The sequence below is a fragment of the Nerophis lumbriciformis genome, linkage group LG18 (assembly GCF_033978685.3).
Source record: "Nerophis lumbriciformis linkage group LG18, RoL_Nlum_v2.1, whole genome shotgun sequence".
Classification (NCBI taxonomy): Eukaryota; Metazoa; Chordata; class Actinopteri; order Syngnathiformes; family Syngnathidae; genus Nerophis; species Nerophis lumbriciformis.
The window spans coordinates 39,570,001-39,592,500 of record NC_084565.2 but is presented as its reverse complement, the minus strand read 5'-3'; the positions used below and the strand labels follow the sequence as shown (position 1 = coordinate 39,592,500).

Below are 22,500 nucleotides of genomic sequence, written 5' to 3'. Positions count from 1 at the left end.
ACGTACTGTAGGTGGATTTTACGTTTTAACATGTTTATTATTGTAGCAATTTAGTTGTTAAAGTTAAGGAGGTTGGTGATTCTGACCGTTTGTGAGGGCACCAAAGGGACTTTTGCGTGTGTGCGCGCGCGTGGTGGCAGAGCAAAGCAAGCAGCACAGTTCAACTTGTCTTTGTTGTTGTTTTGTCTTGTTCATCGCCTCCTTGTTATATCAATATTATTTTGTAGTGTTAGTTGATCAAGTGAAATAATAATAATAATACCGTATTTTCTGCACTATAAGGCGCACCTAAAAACCACAAATTTTCTCAAAAGCTGACAGTGCGCCTTATAACCCGGTGCGCTTTATATATGGATTAATATTAAGATTCATTTTCATAAAGTTTCGGTCTCGCAACTACGGTAAACAGCCGCCATCTTTTTTCCCCGTAGAAGAGGAAGTGCTTCTGCTTCTACGCAAGCAACCGCCAAGGTAAGCACCCGCCCCCATAGAACAGGAAGCGCTTCTTCTTCTACTGTAAGCAACCACCCGCCCGCGTAGAAGAAGAAAAAGCGCGCGGATATTACGTTTCATTTCCTTTGTGTGTTTACATCTGTAAAGACCACAAAATGGCTCCTACTAAGCGACAGGGATCCGGTTCATGAAAAGACGCAATCTCTCCATCCGCACACGGACTACTATTTCACAGCAACTGCCTAAAGACTTTCAAGAAAAGCTGGCTACTTTCCGTGCATATTGTAAAAACAAGATAGCTGAAAAAAAGATCCGGCCAGAGAACATTATCAACATGGACGAGGTTCCACTGACTTTTGATATTCCTGTGAACCGCACTGTGGATACAACGGGAGCACGTACGGTGAATATTCGCACCACAGGGAATGAGAAGTCATCCTTCACTGTGGTTCTAGCTTGCCATGCTAATGGCCAGAAACTTCCACCCATGGTGATATTCAAAAGGAAGACCTTGCCAAAAGAGACCTTTCCAGCCGGCGTCATCATAAAAGCTAACTCGAAGGGATGGATGGATGAAGAAAAGATGAGCGAGTGGTTAAGGGAAGTTTACGCGAAGAGGCCGGGTGGCTTTTTTCACGCAGCTCCGTCCATGTTGATATACGACTCCGTGCGCGCCCACATCACGCTGGTTTTTAATATATTATTAAAGTTTGACTGACCTATCTGACTGTTTTTTTGACATTCCTTTAGCGCAGTTAGATGCGGCTTATAACACGGGGCGGCTTATAGGTGGACAAAGTTTTGAAATATGCCGTTCATTGAAGGCGCGGCTTATAACCCAGGGCGCCTTATGGTGCGGAAAATACGGTAATACATTTTATTTGGTATAGCGCTTTTCAGAGTATTCAAACACGCTTTACAGGATAAAAAATGTAAATATAAAACAGAATAAATATAGAATAAATAGAATGAACAACGATAGGTGTGAAAAACACAGGCCTATTTATCATTACACGTCTAGAATGGACTTTAAGTTGAAGCGGCGTGGTAATTGTTACGACAGAAATGAACCGTTCATTAAGTTAAACTCATGACGCAGTAAGCCGAATGATGCGGACACGCTTGTTACTGCCTCGGAGACTTTGTATGTGTAAGTAGTATGCAACTAGAACTGCTTGATACTTTTTTGCAGTGAATTGACAAAATGCTGAAATATTATTTCTATGTATGTCTAGCTTGTGTGCTACTGTGTGCTTAGCTGTTGTGTAGCTGCCAGCTCAGAGTAGCATGTAGCCTACCATGTTTTCTTTGTTTTGTTTGGATAAAATAGTGAAGAGCTCACCTTCTCCATCTGGTACTCTCCAAACTTCAAGCCGTGTATGATCTGCCTGTAGATGAGCTCCGTGCTGGTCTTGTCCTCCTCACAGTCGTGCCAGGGCGTGAAGATCTCCTTGCGGAAGAAGAGGCGCCACGGAGCGTGCTGCTCCTGGCCCCCTCGCCGCTTCACTTCCTGCTCACACTGGGAGATGGCGTCCATCACGTGTTCCCGCCCGCCGCCCAGAGCCCACACCTACGGGACAAGGGATGGCCAAAGTGCGGCCCCCCCAGCTCCTTTTTTTAAACCGTTTTCTTTTTAAAATGACTAAAAACAAAAAAAAATGTTGGAATAAAAGAGCAAACAGGAGAAATATAACAAGAAAAAGCAATATTGACGCTAATAACACAAACATTTTTTTTTTTAACTTGAAATCTGTCATTGCTCAATAAATAATAATGGATAGAAAATCAATGTTAGGAGGAATTATTACTATTATAATAGTTTTTGTATTTGTCATATAAATAAAACTTTTATTTAACAAAAAGGGCATAATTAATAAGAAACAATTAAAAAATAACAAAATAAAAATACTATATATTAATATATGACTCTTTTATGAGTCATAAAAGAGAATTTTAGTGGGATTTTTTTTCTAGCTGTAATTGCTCAAATCAATGTTATAAATTATTGATCAAATATTTCATTTGGAAAAATGTTTTGTGGGAAAATCTTCCATATTTTGTGTTTTTGCCATAAAAAACAGGGTTTTCTTTGGGGGGGGAAGGCATAAAATATAAAAAATAATCAAATAAACATAAAATAAAAACAATATACTGTATATTAATATATGACTTTTAAAAACTCTTTATTAGTGGGCCCTTTTGGTTCCCTGAAAATGTTAGTGGGATTTATTTCTAGCTAATTGTTAAAATCAATGTTTTTGTAAATTATTAATCAAATAATTTATTTTGAAAAATGTTTTGTTGAAAATGTTGCATATTTTGTGTTTTTTTGCCATAAAAAACAGAGTTTTTTTGGGGGGGGAAGGCATGAAACATAAAAACATTTTTTTTTTTTTTTAAATATATATATATATATATACTGTATTAATATATGACTTTTTTCAAACTCCTTTATGAGTGGGCCCTCTCGGATCCCCGAGAATTTTAATGGGATGTTTTTTCTAATTGTAATTGCTCAAATCAATGTTATAAATTATTGATCAAATATTTCCTTTGGAAAAATGTTTTGTGGGAAAATGTTACATATTTTGTGTATTTGCCATAAAAAAAGTATACATCCATTCATCCATTTTCTACCGCTTATTCCCTTTTGGGGTCGCGGGGGGGCGCTGGAGCATAAACATAAAATAAAAACAATATATATTCATATATGACTTTTAAAAACTGTTATTAGTGGGCCCTTTTGGATTCCTGAACATTTTTGAGGGATTTATTTCTAAATAATTGTTCAAATCATTGTTTTTGTAAATAATCAATCAAATAAATTATTTTGAAAAATGTTTTGTGGCAAATCTTGCATATTTTGTGTTTTTTGCCATAAAAAAACTGGGTTTTCTTTTGGGGGGGAGAAGGCATGAAACATAAAAACATTTTAAAAAAAATAAATAATAATAATAAAATAATATAGATTAATATATGACTTTTTTCAAACTCCTTTATGAGTGGGCCCTTTTGGATCCCCGAGAATTTTACTGGGATTTATTGATCAAATATTTCATTTGGAAAAATGTTTTGTGGGAAAATGTTCCATATTTTGTGTTTTTGCCATAAAAAACAGGGTTTTCTTTGGGGGGAAAGGCATCAAACATAAAAAAAAAATAAAATAAAAACAATATATATTAATATATGACTTTTAAAAGGTCTATTCAGGTGTACTGGAGAGGAGGCTACGCCGGATAGTCGAACCTCGGATTCAGGAGGAACAGTGTGGTTTTCGTCCTGGTCGTGGAACTGTGGACCAGCTCTATACTCTCGGCAGGGTCCTTGAGGGTGCATGGGAGTTTGCCCAACCAGTCCACATGTGCTTTGTGGACTTGGAGAAGGCATTCGACCGTGTACCCCGGGAAGTCCTGTGGGGAGTGCTAAGAGAGTATGGGGTAACGGACTGTCTTATTGTGGCAGTTCGCTCCCTGTATAATCAGTGTCAGAGCTTGGTCCGCATTGCCGGCAGTAAGTCGGACACGTTTCCAGTGAGGGTTGGACTCCGCCAAGGCTGCCCTTTGTCACCCATTCTGTTCATAACTTTTATGGACAGAATTTCTAGACGCAGTCAGGGTGTTGAGGGGATCTGGTTTGGTGGCTGCAGGATTAGGTCTCTGCTATTTGCAGATGATGTGGTCCTGATGGCTTCCTCTGGCCAAGATCTTCAGCTCTCGCTGGATCGGTTCGCAGCCGAGTGTGAAGCGACTGGGATGGGAATCAGCACCTCCAAGTCCGAGTCCATGGTTCTCTCCCGGAAAAGGGTGAAGTGCCATCTTTGGGTTGGGGAGGAGATCTTGCCCCAAGTGGAGGAGTTCAAGTACCTCGGAGTCTTGTTCACGAGTGGGGGAAGAGTGGATCGTGAGATCGACAGGCGGATCGGTGCGGCATCTTCAGTAATGCGGACGCTGTATCGATCCGTTGTGGTGAAGAAGGAGCTGAGCCGGAAGGCAAAGCTCTCGATTTACCGGTCGATCTACGTTCCCATCCTCACCTATGGTCATGAGCTTTGGGTCATGACCGAAAGGACAAGATCACGGGTACAAGCGGCCGAGATAGGGTGAGAAGCTCTGTCATTCGGGGGGAGCTCAAAGTAAAGCCGCTGCTCCTCCACATCGAGAGGAGCCAGATGAGGTGGTTCGGGCATCTGGTCAGGATGCCACCCGAACGCCTCCCTAGGGAGGTGTTTCGGGCACGTCCGACCGGTAGGAGGCCACGGGGAAGACCCAGGACACGCTGGGAAGACTATCTCTCCCGGCTGGCCTGGGAACGCCTCGGGATCCCCCGGGAGGAGCTGGACGAAGTGGCTGGGGAGAGGGAAGTCTGGGCTTCCCTGCTTAAGCTGCTGCCCCCGCGACCCGACCTCGGATAAGCGGAAGAAGATGGATGGATGGATGGATGGACTTTTAAAAACTCTTATTAGTGGGCCCTTTTGGATCCCTGAAAATGTTAGTGGGATTTTTTTCTAACTAATTGTTAAAATCAATGTTTTTGTAAATTATTGATAAAATAAATTATTTAGAAAAATGTTTTGCATATTTTGTGTTTTTTACCATAAAAAACTGGGTTTTCTTTGGGGGGAAAGGCATGAAACATAAAAAACATTTAAAATAAAAATTAAAAATAATAAAAACATAAAATAATTTATATTAATATATGACTTTTTTCAAACTCCTTTATGAGTGGGCCCTCTTGGATCCCCGAGAATTTTAGTGGGATTTTTTTCCAACTGTAATTGCTCAAATCAGTGTCATAAATTATTGATCAAATATTTCATTTGGAAAAATGTTTTGTGGGAAAATGTCCCATATTTTGTGTTTTTGCCGTAAAAAACATGGTTTTCTTTGGGGGGGGGGGAGGCATAAAACATAAAAAATAATAAAATAATAAAATAAACATAAAATAAAAACAATATATATTAATATATGACTATTTAAAACTCTTATTAGTGGGCCTTTTTGGATCCCTGAAAATGTTAGTGGGATTTCTTTCTAACTGTAATTGTTAAAATCAATGTTTTTGTAAATTATTGATCAAATAAATTATTTAGAAAAAATTTTTGTGAAAATGTTGCATATTTTGTGTTTTTTTGCCATAAAAAACAGGGTTTTCTTTGGGGGGGAAATCATGAAACATAAAAAACATTTAAAAAAAAACATTATAAATAAACCAATTTATATTAATATATAACTTTTTTAAAACTCCTTTATGAGTGGGCCCTCTTGGATCCCCGAGAATTTTAGTGGGATTTTTTTCTAACTGTTTATGTTTTTGGCAAAAAACACAAAATATGCAAAATTTTCCACAAAACTTTTTTCAAAATAATTTATTTGATCAATAATTTACAAAAACATTGATTTTAATAATTACAGTTAGAAATAAATCCCACTAACATTTTCAGGGATCCAAAAAGGTCCACTAATAAGAGTTTTAAATAGTCATATATTAATATATATTGTTTTTATTTATGTTTATTTTATTATTTTATTATTTTTTTATGTTTTATGCCTTTCCCCCCCCCAAAGAAAACCATGTTTTTTTACGGCAAAAACACAAAATATGGGACATTTTCCCACAAAACATTTTTCCAAATGAAATATTTGATCAATAATTTATGACACTGATTTGAGCAATCACAGTTAGAAAAAAATCCCACTAAAATTCTCGGGGATCCAAGAGGGTCCACTCATAAAGGAGTTTGAAAAAAGTTATATATTAATATAAATTGGTTTATTTTTTAATGTTTTTTTTAAATGTTTTTTATGTTTCATGATTTCCCCCCCCAAAGAAAACCCTGTTTTTTATGGCAAGAAAACACAAAATATGCAAAATTTTCCACAAAACATTTTTCTAAACAATTTATTTGATCAATAATTTACAAAAACATTGATTTTAACAATTACAGTTAGAAAGAAATCCCACTAACATTTTCAGGGATCCAAAAGGGCCCACTAATAAGAGTTTTTAAAAGTCATATATTAATATATATTGTTTTTATTTTATGTTTATTTTTTATTTTTTTAATGTTTTATGCCCCCCCCCCCCCCCCCCCCCAAAGAAAACCCTGTTTTTTATGGCAAAAACACAAAAGATGGAACATTTTCCCACAAAACTTTTTCACAAATGAAATATTTGATCAATAATTTATAACATTGATTTGAGCAATTACTATAAGTCAACAGATGTATCTGAAGTTGATCTATAGATATTTAAGCGTTGAAAGTAAAACAATGTTAATATATGACTTGTTTTTAACACTTTAATGACTGGGACCCTTTTGGGTCCCCCGGGACCTTTAACGCTCACCAAAATTGAGGGTTTACAAGAAATGTAGTATTGGTTTTGAAAATGAAAATTATGAAAATGTCCCCCGAGTGCGGCCCTCACCTTTTCATGCAGCGCCACGTAGAGAGTGAAGCCAAAGGTGTCTTTCAGTTTCACTTTGTTGGAGAGGAGCTGGCAGATCTCCTTGGACGTGGACGCCGAGTCCACGGGCAGGTTGACGGAGTGGCCGTCCATCAGCGTCACGGAAACAACCATCGGCTTCTTCGTCTTGGTCGCCTGCGCACCAAAAACAAAAACATCGTGTCCTTGTTCTGTGTTTGGGGAAGCTGGAGCCTATCCCGGAGTGCTTCAGTCACATTTTCATGCCAATCACCTGCAGCTCCAGCCAGGCGGGGGGCTCCCCTCGCCCGCCGTTGATGAGGGTGCGCCGCAGCCTGTCAGCGCAGTAAAAAGCGTAGCCTCCTGGAGCCGAGCGGATGAAGCTTTGAACGTACTGTCGGAGGGAGAGCAGGGAAATGACCGAATATCCATCATTTCATGACAATTTTTTTGTTTTAATGTGTCAAATATATGTGTGTGTGACAATCATTGGTACTTTAACTTTATATTTTAATGTAACTTTTTACAGTGAGCTGATTAAGATCATTGTGCAATTTTGCATAACATTGAAACGGTCAGGATTCCAAAAGTGAAGACGAGTTTCTCTTTTTGTAACAGGATATATTAAAGTTAAAGTTAAAGTTAAAGTACCAATGATTGTCACACACACACTAGGTGTGGCGAACTTATTCTCTGCATTTGACCCATCACCCTTGATCACCCCCTGGGAGGTGAGGGGAGCAGTGGGCAGCAGCGGTGGCCACGCCCGGGAATCATTTTTGGTGATTTAACCCCCAATTCCAACCCTTGATGCTGAGTGCCAAGCAGGGAGGTAATGGCTCCCATTTTTATAGGTCTTTGGTATGACTCGGCCGGGGTTTGAACTCACGACCTACCCATCTCAGGGCGGACACTCTAACCACTAGGCCACTGAGCAGGTCAAGTCGAAGGTGCCAGTCTGTGTACTTACTACACACCAGCTGTAACACGCATCTTGGTTTTAAGTTTTCATGACCACATCTGGAGGTGCTGAAATCGCCATGTCAAATCGCTAATGCTAATGCTGTTTTCTATCAGGCGCACACCGGCTCAGTGGCCTAGTGGTTAGAGTGTCCGCCCGGAGACTTTGAGTTTGTGAGTTCAAACCCCGGCCGAGTCATACCAAAGACTACAAAAAATGGGAGCCATTACCTCCCTGCTTGGCACTCAGCATCAAGGGTTGGAATTGGGGGTTAAATCACCAAATGATTCCCAAGCGTGGCGCACGCTGCTGCTCACTGCTCCCCTTACCTCCCAGGGGGTGAACATGGGATGGGTCAAATGCACAGGACAAATTTCACTACACTTAGTGTGTGTGTGACAATCATTGGGACTTTAACTTTAACTTGCTTTGTTGGCATGGAAAAAGTGTGACACGACCTAAAGGCAATATGATTTCAGGTGAATCAGTACCCACTAGTGAGTCAGGATTAGGTGTGTACATGTACTGTAAAGGTATAATGTATTTATATTATTCACATGTGAATAATGCTGTATAATAAATTGTATTTATGTTATTCACATGTGAATAATGCTGTATAATAGACTGTATTTACGTTATTCACATGTGAATAATGCTGTATAAAAGACTGTATTAATATTATTCACATGTGAATAATGCTGTATAATAGACTGTATTTATATTATTCACATGTGAATAATGCTGTATAATAGACTGTATTTATATTATTCACATGCGAATAATGCTGTATAATAGACTTTATTTATATTATTCACATGTGAATAATGCTGTAAAATAGACTGTATTTACATTATTCACATGTGAATAAAGCTGTATAATAGACTGTATTTATTTTATTCACATGTGAATAATGCTGTATAATAGACTGTATTTATATTATTCACATGTGAATAATGCTGTATAAAAGACTGTATTAATATTATTCACATGTGAATAATGCTGTATAATAGACTATTTATATTATTCACATGTGAATAATGCTGTATAAAAGACTGTATTAATATTATTCACATGTGAATAATGCTGTATAATAGACTGTATTTATATTATTCACATGTGAATAATGCTGTATAATAAGACTGTATTTATGTTATTCACATGTGAATAATGCTGTATAATAGACTGTATTTATATTATTCACATGTGAATAATGCTGTATAAAAGACTGTATTAATATTATTCACATGTGAATAATGCTGTATAATAGACTGTATTTATATTATTCACATATGAATAATGCAGGGCAGCACGGTGGCAGAGGGGTTAGTGCATCTGCCTCACAATACGAAGGTTCTGAGTAGTCTTGGGTTCAATCCCGGGCTCGGGATCTTTCTGTGTGGAGTTTGCATGTCCTCCCCGTGACTGCGTGGGTTCCCTCCGGGTACTCCGGCTTCCTCCCACTTCCAAAGACATGCACCTGGGGATAGGTTGATTGGCAACACTAAAATTGGCCCTAGTGTGGGAATGTGAGTGTGAATGTTGACTGTCTATCTGTGTTGGCCCTGCGATGAGGTGGCGACTTGTCCAGGGTGTACCCCGCCTTCCGCCCGATTGTAGCTGAGATAGGCTCCAGCCCCCCCCGCGACCCCAAAAGGGAATAAGCGGTAGAAAATGGATGGATGGATGGATGAATAATGCTGTATAATAGACTGTATTTATATTATTCACATGTGAATAATGCTGTATAAAAGACTATTAATATTATTCACATGTGAATAATTCTGTATAATAGACTATTTATATTATTCACATGTGAATAATGCTGTAAAATAGACTGTATTAATATTATTCACATGTGAATAATGCTGTATAATAGACTGTATTTATATTATTCACATGTGAATAACGCTGTATAATAGACTGTATTTATATTAGTCACATGTGAAAATGCTGTATAAAAGACTGTATTTATATTATTCACATGTGAATAATGCTGTATAATAGACTGTATTTATATTATTCACATGTGAATAATGCTGTATAAAAGACTGTATTTATATTATTCACATGTGAATAATGCTGTATAATAGACTATTTATATTATTCACATGTGAATAATGCTGTATAATAGACTATTTATATTATTCACATGTGAATAATGCTGTATAAAAGACTGTATTTATATTATTCACATGTGAATAATGCTGTATAAAAGACTGTATTTATATTATTCACATGTGAATAATGCTGTATAATAGACTATATTATTCACATGTGAATAATGCTATATAATAAACTATTTATATTATTCACATGTGAAAATGCTGTATAAAAGACTGTATTTATATTATTCACATGTGAATAATGCTGTATAATAGACTGTATTTATATTATTCACATGTGAATAATGCTGTATAAAAGACTGTATTTATATTATTCACATGTGAATAATGCTGTATAATAGACTATTTATATTATTCACATGTGAATAATGCTGTATAAAAGACTGTATTTATATTATTCACATGTGAATAATGCTGTATAATAGACTGTATTTATATTATTCACATGTGAATAATGCTGTAAAATAGACTGTATTTACGTTATTCACATGTGAATAAAGCTGTATAATAGACTGTATTTATTTTATTCACATGTGAATAATGCTGTATAATAGACTGTATTTATGTTATTCACATGTGAATAATGCTGTATAATAGACTGTATTTATATTATTCACATGTGAATAATGCTGTATAATAGACTGTATTTATATTATTCACATGTGAATAATGCTGTATAAAAGACTGTATTAATATTATTCACATGTGAATAATGCTGTATAATAGACTGTATTTATATTATTCACATGTGAATAATGCTGTATAATAGACTGTATTTATATTATTCACATGTGAATAATGCTGTATAATAGACTGTATTTATATTATTCACATGTGAATAATGCTGTATAATAGACTATTTATATTATTCACATGTGAATAATGCTGTATAATAGACTATTTATATTATTCACATGTGAATAATGCTGTATAAAAGACTGTATTTATATTATTCACATGTGAATAATGCTGTATAATAGACTGTATTTATATTATTCACATGTGAATAATGCTGTATAAAAGACTGTATTTATATTAGTCACATGTGAATAATGCTGTATAAAAGACTGTATTTATATTATTCACATGTGAATAATGCTGTATAATAGACTGTATTTATATTATTCACATGTGAATAATGCTGTATAATAGACTATATTATTCACATGTGAATAATGCTGTATAATAGACTGTATTAATATTAATCACATGTGAATAATGCTGTATAATAGACTGTATTTATGTTATTCACATGTGAATAATGCTGTATAAAAGACTGTATTTATATTATTCACATGTGAATAATGCTGTATAATAGACTGTATTTATATTATTCACATGTGAATAATGCTGTATAATAGACTCTATTTATATTATTCACATGTGAATAATGCTGTATAATAGACTGTATTTATATTATTCACATGTAAAAATACCTAAGTGTTTTATGTCTATTGTGAGCGAACTGTGGTGCTGAATTTCCCCCAGGGATCAATAAAGTACTTTCTATTCTATCGTATTCTATTCTATACCTTTAAAAGTACTAAATGGGTACCCATGGCTCGTAATAGGACGCAGAGTGCTAGAAAACCAGCTGTGTATGTTTGATGAGGGCGTGATCTCACCCGGATAAGACGATCACTCGGGGGGAAAACGCCCAGACAGAGCGAGAGCAGGATCCACCCGCGGAAGTAACTGCCGCGGTTGTTGTTGTCCTGAAGCTGCTTGCAGATCTGACAGTAGATCTCGTCCCTGCACACAAAAACTGTTCACCAAGCAGACCTTACCACGGACATCCTTGCGGTGTTTTTTTTTTTTAACTCCACCTACCTGAGGTCCGGTCTGACGATGGCGTAGCCCACAATGATGTGGAGCTTCTCCAGAGAGGTCAGAGGTCGGTCCAGGGTGGGTCCTTCCCCGATCATTACGTCGCCGTCCTCCTGGACCGCCTGCAGGGCGGGGGGCTTGGTGACCTCGGTCTGATCATCCCGCTGAGGAACAAGAAAAGCGCCATCAGAAAACGGGAAAAAAACCGTTCTGGATTCCAACGGTTCCAGGCGTGGGCTTCACCTCCTCCATGATGATGGAGGGCTTGCGGAAGCCGGAGGAGGATCTGGGGAGTCCGTTTTCTTGCACGGTGGAGGTTTTTCTCCTGGACAGCAGGTCTGTGAAGGTGGAACCCTTGCGCACGCGAGGGCTGCCTTCGGGGACCGTGTACGTCTTGGCGTTAGTGGTCGCCTCGCTCGGAGCGGCTCTCTTGGTTCTGGACAGGAGGTCTGCGTAGATGGACCCTTTCCTGTTTGGTGCCGAAGACTCCTGGACGGGGGACGGCTGCGGGACTTTTTTATTCCTCAGGACCCGCTGCAATAAACAGAGGTCACCTTTTATCATATTTCTACTCAATACCCGGATTTCAGTAGTCCCCGACCCCACCGATACCAATGGACGGTTCTCGATACCATAATACTAATTAAAAACCGAACCCATGTACTTTTAAATTCACTACCTTATAAAAACTGTATTAAAAAGTATTTCACATCACTGATTCATTGTTCTATAACCGCACAGTCGATCAAAACTAACAATACTTTAAATCTGCTCATAGATTAAAAAAAAATAGTCAACTATTTGACATTCTAAAAACAACAGCAGTTCACGTTTATAAAACGAAAAAATATTGTTATTAACAAAGGGCTAAAACAGACATTTAAAGACAAATCAATTTTTTTTATTCCTCATCAACATTTCAGCCTTTTCTCATTACATTCTTAACATTTTGCACTATTTTTACTTTTTTGTTTTATTTTTACAGTACTTAATTTCTATTGCATAGTTTAAAAATATAAAACGCTGCTTTTATTATTGTTATATGTTTTGTACTTCATTTTATTAATTACAAATATTGGGAGCATTACACAAATAAAAACAGAAATATGACATTAAATTCAAATAAAAAGGTGCCGTCACTTAAAACTTAAAATTTAAATTTAAAAATGTACTAAATAACAATAATTGTCATTTTTGTACTGTTTTATTATAATGTAAACATTAGTCAGTAAATATAAAATATGACATTACATGTTAAAATAATACACACATTCTAACTTTAAATTGTTTATTTAATATATATATTTTAGTACATTTTAGTCACTAAAAAGTAAATATGATGTTTTATAATACAAAAAAAATTATGCCCTCATTTTTGTGAATTTTCTAAACTTTAAAATGAAATATTAAGTTTATTTCAAAGTTTTGTTACACCTTATGAAGCATTTCTTACATATTCCTTATTTCTGCACCTTAATTTTAAGAGATTGTTGTTAAGTGTTCATTGTAATTTTACTATTTTGTTTACATTACAAACACAGTAATATTATATTATTAAGTATTCAATGTGGTTTTCCTTTTTTTTTTTTTACATTACATTACAAAAACTGTATTATTATATTATTAAGTATTCAATGTGGTTTTACAATTTTGTTTACATTACATTACAAAAACAGCAATATTACATTAATTTAAAACAAAGAGGTGCCTTCATTCGTAACTTTGAAAAAAAAACGGTTAAAAATGTACTAAATAAAAATAATTGTCTTACTGTTTTATTACAATTTAAACGTATTGAAAATTAGTCATAAAAAATAATAATTACATTACATATTAAAGCAATTAAAAATATATAACTAAATTGTTTATTACACATATTTTAGTACATTTTAGTCATTAAAAAGTAAATACTATGTTTTAAAAAAGAAAAAAAATTACACTCTCAATTTTATTAATTTTCTAAATATTAAAATGAAATGTTAAGTTTATATCAAAGTTTTGTTACACTTTATGAAGCATTTCTTACATATTCCTTATTTTGGCACCTTCATTTTAAGAAGTTTAATCCAATCCAATCCAATCCACTTTATTTATATAGCACATTTAAACAACAAAAATGTTTCCATAGTGCTGCACAATATTAAAAACAATATTAAAAACAATAATAGTTAACATCCTTTAAGTGCAAACTTAACATCATTTAAGTGTTCATTGTAATTTTAATATTTTGTTTACATTATATAGACATACGCAGTAATATTTAAAACAAAAAGGTGCCTTCATTCATAACTTTGAAAAAAAAAATGTTAAAAATGTACTAAATAAATAATTGTCTTACTCGTTTTTGTACTGTTTTATTATAATCTAAACATATTGAACATTGGTCATGAAAAAAATAAATTATTAAACTATGTGTTAAAACAATACACAAATACAAGTTAAAATTGTTTATTTATTACATATATTTTAGTTATTAAAAAGTAAACATGAGATTTTAAAAAAGAAAAAAAAATGATGCCCTCATTTTTATGAATTTTCTAAACTTTAAAATAAACTGTTCAAAGTTTCCTAAAATTTTAAAATCATTTCTTACATATTCCTTATTTTTGCACCTTCATTTTAAGAAGTTTAAGTGTTCATTGTAATTTTAATACTTTGTTTACATTATATAGACGTACACAGTAATATTTAAAACAAAAAGGTGCCTTCATTCATAACTTTGAAAAATAACCCTGTTAAAAATGTACTAAATAAATAAATGTCTTATTTGTTTTTTGTACTGTTTTATTATAATCTATACATATTGAACATTAGTCAGTAAAAAAAAAAATATTAAACTAGATGTTAAAACAATACACAAATATAAGCTTAAATTGTTTATTACATATATTTTAGTTATTAAAAATTAAATATGACGTTTTAAAAAAGAAAAAAAAATGATGCCCTCATTTTTATGAATTTTCTAAACTTTAAAATAAACTGTTCAAAGTTTCCTAAAATTTTAAAATCATTTCTTGCATATTCCTTATTTTTGCACCTTCATTTTAAGAAGTTTAAGTGTGCATTGTAATTTTAATATTTTGTTTGCATTATATAGACATACACAGTAATATTTTAAAACAAAAAGGTGCCTTCAATCATAACTTTGAAAAATAACCCTGTTAAAAATGTACTAAATAAATAAATGTCTTACTCGTTTTTGTACTGTTTTATTATAATCTATATATATTGAACATTAGTCAGTAAAAAATAATAATATTAAACTAGATGTTAAAACAATACACAAATATAAGTTTAAATTGTTTATTTATTAAATATATTTTAGTTATCAAAAAGTAAATATGATGTTTAAAAAAATAAATAAAAATTATGCCCTCATTTTTATGAATTTTTTAAACTTTAAAAAAAACTGTTCAAAGTTTCCTAAAATTTCAAAATAATTTCCTACATAGTCCTTATTTTTTCACCTTCATTTTAAGAAGTTTAAGTGTTCATTGTAATTTTAATATTTTGTTTACATTATATAGACATACACAGTAATATTTAAAACAAAAAGGTGCCTTCATTCATAACTTTGAAAAATAACCCTGTTAAAAATGTACTAAATAAATAAATGTCTTACTCGTTTTTTGTACTGTTTTATTATAATCTATACATATTGAACATTAGTCAGTAAAACAATTTAATATTAAACTAGATGTTAAAACAATACACAAATATAAGTTTAAATTGTTTATTTATTACATATATTTTAGTTATTAAAAAGTAAATATGAGGTTTTAAAAAAAAAATAAAAATGATGCCCTCATTTTTATGAATTTTCTAAACTTTAAAATAAACTGTTCAGTTTCCTAAAATTTTAAAATCATTTCTTACATATTCCTTATTTTTGCACCTTCATTTTAAGAAGTTTAAGTGTTCATTGTAATTTTAATATTTTGTTTACATTATATAGACATACACAGTAATATTTAAAACAAAAAGGTGCCTTCATTCATAACTTTGAAAAATAACCCTGTCAAAAATGTACTAAATAATTGTCTTACTCGTTTTTGTACTGTTTTATTATAATCTATACATATTGAACATTAGTCAGTAAAAAATAATAATATTAAACTAGATGTTAAAACAATACACAAATATAAGTTTAAATTGTTTATTTATTAAATATATTTTAGTTATCAAAAAGTAAATATATTTTTAAAAAAATAAAAAATTATGCCCTCATTTTTATGAATTTTCTAAACTTTAAAATAAACTGTTCAAAGTTTCCTAAAATTTCAAAATAATTTCCTACATAGTCCTTATTTTTTCACCTTCATTTTAAGAAGTTTAAGTGTTCATTGTAATTGTAATATTTTGTTTACATTACATTATATATACATACACAGTATTACATTAATTCAAAACAAAAAGGTGCCTTCATTCATAACTTTGAAAAAAAAAAAAAAGTTAAAAATGTACTAAATAAATAATTGTCTTACTCGTTTTTGTACTGTTTTATTATAATCTAAACATATTGAACATTAGTCAGTAAAAAATAATATTAAACTAGATGTTAAAACAATACACAATTATATGTTTAAATTGTTTATTTATTACATATATTTTAGTTATTAAAAAGTAAATATGAGGTTTTAAAAAAGAAAAAAAAAATGATGCCCTCATTTTTATGAATTTTCTAAACTTTAAAATAAACAGTTCAAAATTTCCTAAAATTTTAAAATAATTTCTTACATATTCCTTTTTTTTGCACCTTCATTTTAAGAAGTTTAAGTGTTCATTGTAATTGTAATATTTTGTTTACATTACATTATATATGCATACGCAGTAATATTACATCAATTTAAAACAAAAAGGTGCCTTCATTCATAACTTTGAAAAAAAAAACTGTTAAAAATGTACTAAATAAATAATTGTCTTACTCGTTTTTGTACTGTTTTATTATAATCTAAACATATTGAACATTAGTCAGTAAAAAAATTAAATATTAAACTACATGTTAAAACAAGTGAAGTGAAGTGAATTACATTTATATAGCGTTTTTTCTCAAGTGACTCAAAGCGCTTTACATTGTGAAACCCAATATCTAAGTTACATTTAAACCAGTGTGGGTGGCACTGGGAGCAGGTGAGTAAAGTGTCTTGCCCAAGGACACAACGGCAGTGACTAGGATGGCGGAAGCGGGGATCGAACCTGCAACCCTCAAGTTGCTGGCACGGCCGCTCTACCAACCGAGCTATACCGCCCCAACAATACACAAATATAAGTTTAAATTGTTTATTTATTGCATATATTTTAGTAATTAATTTTAGTAATTTGTCCAATCAGAGGAAGATTACATTTAAATTAAAATGATTTACATTTCATATATTTTCTTTATTTCCATAAGTCATAAAAAAATGTCGATTATTATCGATATGACACCCTGATATCGTGATATCGATGTATTTTTGGGTGTTGGTCTGGAAGTAAGGATACTTTTGACTCCCATAACGGATACCCTCGGTCTCATCGTTCCTCCAACTTTACCTGGTCCGGGCCCACCATGTGGCTGAGGCGTCTGTCCTGGCGGTTCATCACGTCCTGGGTGAGCAGGCGGTCCCGCGAGGAACTTCCCTGCACCTGGAACTGCCTCTTGGGCTCGGGCAGGTCCCCCATGAACCTCAGGATGATCCACCAGACCGTCAGCGAGTACTGGTGAGGACAGGAGAAGGTTGGCGAGGAGGCGAGGCGTGTGAGCCGGCGAGGAGGCGAGGCGTGTGAGCCGGCGAGTTCCTACCGAGACGTCGCCTTGGTCCTCGTGGTAGAGCAGGGGATGCCGCAGCCTCTGGCGGATGTGTTCAGGCGACGCGGCGCCCTGGAAGTACATGGAGGCAAACTTGGAGAAGGGGTACTCGTCCAGGTCGTCGTCCTCGTCCCCGAGCAGGTCTTCCTCGATGGGGAAGTCGTCGATGTCGATTTCCTCCAGGAGAACCTTCTTGCTCTCCAAGCTCTTGGAAGCAGACACAGATGTGAGGCGTCGCTTTTCCAGGCACAAAACCTTCCGCTCGCCGCACCTCGAATCCTTCCGGCGCCTGTCCTTCTTGCCCGCCGACCACCGGGGGAAGGAAGCCAAAGATGTTGTCCACCTCCTGGTCTGTGATGGACTCGGACTGGGCTTTGGCTTCCATCTGCCTCAGCACCTCTTCCAGATGTTTCTGCTTCTCCAAGATGGCCCGCTGCTCCGCCTCCCTCTCTTTGGCCGACACGTACCTCTAGGAACCGCAAAAGAATAAAATAGCGACAGTCGGGAAAATGTCTTCTGCGCTTACGTCTTGTTTCATCTTCCGGAGAGTCTTCCTGGCCAGCAGGCCTCTGGTGTGCGCCTGCAGGAGGACCACGGCGTCTCTCTTCCGCCGCCACGCCTTCCTGGCCAGTAGTCCTCGCGCCTGGGCCTGCAGCACAATGGCCGCCTGCCGCTTGCGCTTGTGCTGCAGGTGCAGTTGGCGAGAGCGGACCTGGGCTTGCAGCCTGGCGAAGCCCTTCTGGACCTGAAACACACAGTTTTGGGGTCTAATCCAGGGGTGTCCAAAGTAACGGCCATTTGCGGCACACGGATCATTTTTTCACGGCACATTCTAAAAATATTACATGAAAAAAGGTGGAATAAAGGAGCAAACAGGTGAACTGTAACAAAAAAAAAGTTGCAATGTTGGCTCTAATAACACAAAGCTGATGGTGTTTTGCTTTAAAAACTGTTACTGCTCAAAAATAATCCGTCCTTCCATCCATTTTCTACCGCTTGTCCCTTTCGGGGTCGCGGGGGGTGCTGGAGCCCATCTCTATGGAAGTTACCCTTTGAAATTGTTTTTAATCACATTTATTTTATATTGTTTTTAATTGTGTTTAATATTGTTGTGCAGCACTTTGGAAACATTTTGTTGTTTAAATGTGCTATATAAATAAAGTGGAGTGGATTGGATTGAAGTAGAATTGTCTATATTAATATGATATTAATACATATGCATATATTAATAAATATACAAATACAAATGTGATATACAAATAATTTGTATAAATAAACGCGTATTTGTAAATATATTTTAGAGATTTGAAAATATATAGAAATAAATCCATCCATCCATCCATCTTCTTCCGCTTATCCGAGGTCGGGTCGCGGGGGCAGCAGCCTAAGCAGGGAAGCCCAGACTTTCCTCTCCCCAGCCACTTCGTCCAGCTCTTCCCGGGGGATCCCGAGGCGTTCCCAGGCCAGCCGGGAGACATAGTCTTCCCAATGTGTCCTGGGTCTTCCCCGTGGCCTCCTACCGGTTGGACGTGCCCTAAACACCTCCCTAGGGAGGCGTTCGGGTGGCATCCTGACCAGATGCCCGAACCACCTCATCTGGCTCCTCTTGATGTGAAGGAGCAGCGGCTTTACTTTGAGCTTCCCCCGGATGGCAGAGCTTCTCACCCTATCTCTAAGGGAGAGCCCCGCCACCCGGCGGAGGAAACTCATTTGGGCCGCTTGTACCCGTGATCTTGTCCTTTCGGTCATAACCCAAAGCTCATGACCATAGGTGAGGATGGGAACGTAGATCGACCGGTAAATTGAGAGCTTTGCCTTCCGGCTCAGCTCCTTTTTCACCACAACGGATCGATACAGCGTCCGCGTTACTGATGATGCCGCACCGATCCGCCTGTCGATCTCACGATCCACTCTTCCATCACTCGTGAACAAGACTCCTAGGTACTTGAACTCCTCCACTTGGGGCAGGGTCTCCTCCCCAACCCGGAGATGGCACTCCACCCTTTTCCGGGCGAGAACCATGGACTCGGACTTGGAGGTGCTGATTCTCATCCCAGTCGCTTCACACTCGGCTGCGAACCGATCCAGCGAGAGCTGAAGATCCTGGCCAGATGAAGCCATCAGGACCACATCATCCGCAAAAAGCAGAGACCTAATCCTGCAGCCACCAAACCGGATCCCCTCAACGCCTTGACTGCGCCTAGAAATTCTGTCCATAAAAGTTATGAACAGAATCGGTGACAAAGGGCAGCCTTGGCGGAGTCCAACCCTCACTGGAAACGTGTCCGACTTACTGCCGGCAATGCGGACCAAGCCACAATCAGACAGTCCGATACCCCGTACTCTCTGAGCACTCCCCACAGGACTTCCCGAGGGACACGGTCGAATGCCTTCTCCAAGTCCACAAAGCACATGTAGACTGGTTGGGCAAACTCCCATGCACCCTCAAGGACCCTGCCGAGAGTATAGAGCTGGTCCACAGTTCCACGACCAGGACGAAAACCACACTGTTCCTCTTGAATCCGAGGTTCGACTATCCGGCGTAGCCTCCTCTCCAGTACACCTGAATAGACCTTACCGGGAAGGCTGAGGAGTGTGATCCCACAATAGTTGGAACACACCCTCTGGTTCCCCTTCTTAAAGAGAGGAACCACCACCCCGGTCTGCCAATCCAGAGGTACCGCCCCCGATGTCCATGCGATACTGCAGACTCGAAGACTTCTATGGGAATGAAACAACAAAGACTCAGATTTCCCTCGCCCGGACGCGGGTCACCGGGGCCCCCCTCTGGAGCCAGGCCCGGAGTTGGGGCACGATAATAATAATAATAATAACTGGGATTTATATAGAACTTTTGTAGAACCCATCAATCATTCAATCAACGATGGCGAGCGCCTGGTGGCCGGGCCTGTCCCCATGGGGCCCGGCCGGGCACAGCCCGAAGAGGCAACGTGGGTCACTCCTCCAATGGGCTCACCACTCATGGGAGGGGCCATAGAGGTCGGGTGCATTGTGAGCTGGGCGGCAGCCGAAGGCAGGGCACTTGGCGGTCCGATCCTCGGCTACATAAGCTAGCTCTTGGGACGTGGAACGTAGAAATAAAATGTATAAATATAAAAATGTGACGTACAAATAAGTCAAGAATTTGTATAAATAAACATGTATTTGTAAATATATTTTTGAGATTTGAATATAAATGCTTGATTTTGTATTTGTATTTGTATTGAATTCGCATATGTGGATCGATTTTTTGCGATCCACATATGAAGTTGATCTAGAGATTTAAGCGTTGAAAGTAAAAATGAATAGATACATAAATTAAAAAAATAGATACATATATATGACTTGTTTTAACACATTTATGAGTGGGGCCCTTTTTGGTCCCCAATAATTTTAGTAGGATTTTTGTCATTGCTTAAAGAATAATAATAAATTAAAATAAATGTTATGAATTATTGACCTATTTAAGGCTCCAAATACTTCACATAAAATATTACACTTTGAAATATTTTTAGGGAAAATATTGCATACTATCATATTGTGAGTTTGTCGTAAAAAAATTAATATTTTTTTTTTGACAAAATGGGAACAAACAAAAAAATGTTAACTAATTAATTTGGATGCTGATTAATTTGAGTATGTTTTTTTTTTAACTGTCATTTAAAAAAATTATAATTATGAATTAAAATCAATGTTATGAATTATTGACCTATTCAAGGCTCTGGTTAGTTCACATCAAATATTACACTTTGAAATATTTTTCAAATTTGTTGTGTTTTGCCACAAAAAAAACTAGTTTTCTTTGACCAAAAAAAGCATAAAACAAACAAACGACAAATATTTAAAAAAATAAAGACTTATCATCGACAGATAGATCAGAAGTTGATCTAAAGACTGAAGCATTAAAAGTAAAACAAAAAAATATATACAAATGTATGACTTATTTTTAACACTTTTATGAGTGTTAAAAACCCTTTTGGGTCCCCAAACATTTTAGTGTGATTTATTATTTTTTTGAACTGTCATTGTTCAAAAAATAATGATACATCTATATCAATGTTATGAATTATTGACCTATTTAAGCATACTTGCCAACCCTCCCGGATTTTCCGGGAGACTCCCGAAATTCAGCGCCTCTCCCGAAAACCTCCTGGGACAAATTTTCTCCCGAAAATCTCCCGAAATTCAGGCGGAGCTGGAGGCCACGCCCCCTCCAGCTCCATGCGGACCTGAGTGACGTGTTGACAGCCTGTTGTACATGCACATGTGACCCACCCATAATGTGTCACATTTTTGTGTTGATTTATTTAGTTTATTTTGTGGTTTCAATTCGTTTTTGGAGCTGTCATTCCACATTTAGCAGTATTCACATTGGTCAGTAGGGGGCAGTAGGGCGTTTCTTCTCAATTGAATGCTATCACCTGCAGACCGGAAGTGTCTTGTCATTCTGATGAGCGCGACCAGTCTGTGAACAATTGAAACGTCCTGTGTGCTTTTTCCTCCTGTATAACAGGTTAGTTTTGGTGAATCAACTCACTGAATAATATCCATGTGATTTTTATAAGTTTAAGTACACATTCTGATGGTGGAGCCTAACTCTAAAGTGTTTGTGAGTTGTAGTTTGTATTTGTGAATGAATCCAGTGCACAACTGCAGTAATCAATACAAAACGGCGACGTGAGTGCGCAATGTTTATATAGGAACTTCTGATCCTAATTCAGACTCCCAAATTAGAGCTCCCGTTTTCTTATTGATTTTATAATGTATATTTGTATAATGTGTGTGTTCTAAAATAGTGACAGAGAATAGAACAAGGATGGACAATTCAACCCTTAACTCAACAATGAGTAGAGGAGTGTTATGTGTGTGTATATGTGTAAATAAATGAACACTGAAATTCAAGTATTTATTTAAATATATATATA

The 22,500-nt window shown here is 36.2% G+C and overlaps 1 protein-coding gene across 1 annotated transcript in view; it reads right to left on the bottom strand.

Annotated features, from left to right (window-relative positions):
- Nucleotides 1-22,500, bottom strand: part of myo7ba (myosin VIIBa) — a 92,231-nt gene that overhangs the window by 32,780 nt on the left and 36,951 nt on the right. The window contains exons 20-29 of the mRNA XM_072915128.1: nt 18,102-18,320; nt 17,847-18,044; nt 17,570-17,782; nt 17,320-17,484; nt 12,031-12,321; nt 11,791-11,951; nt 11,586-11,712; nt 7,151-7,270; nt 6,880-7,053; nt 1,796-2,023 (exon numbers count right to left, since the gene is read on the bottom strand). Of these exons, the coding sequence (XP_072771229.1) occupies nt 1,796-2,023; nt 6,880-7,053; nt 7,151-7,270; nt 11,586-11,712; nt 11,791-11,951; nt 12,031-12,321; nt 17,320-17,484; nt 17,570-17,782; nt 17,847-18,044; nt 18,102-18,320 (1,896 nt within the window). The remainder of the gene's footprint in view (nt 1-1,795; nt 2,024-6,879; nt 7,054-7,150; nt 7,271-11,585; nt 11,713-11,790; nt 11,952-12,030; nt 12,322-17,319; nt 17,485-17,569; nt 17,783-17,846; nt 18,045-18,101; nt 18,321-22,500) is intronic.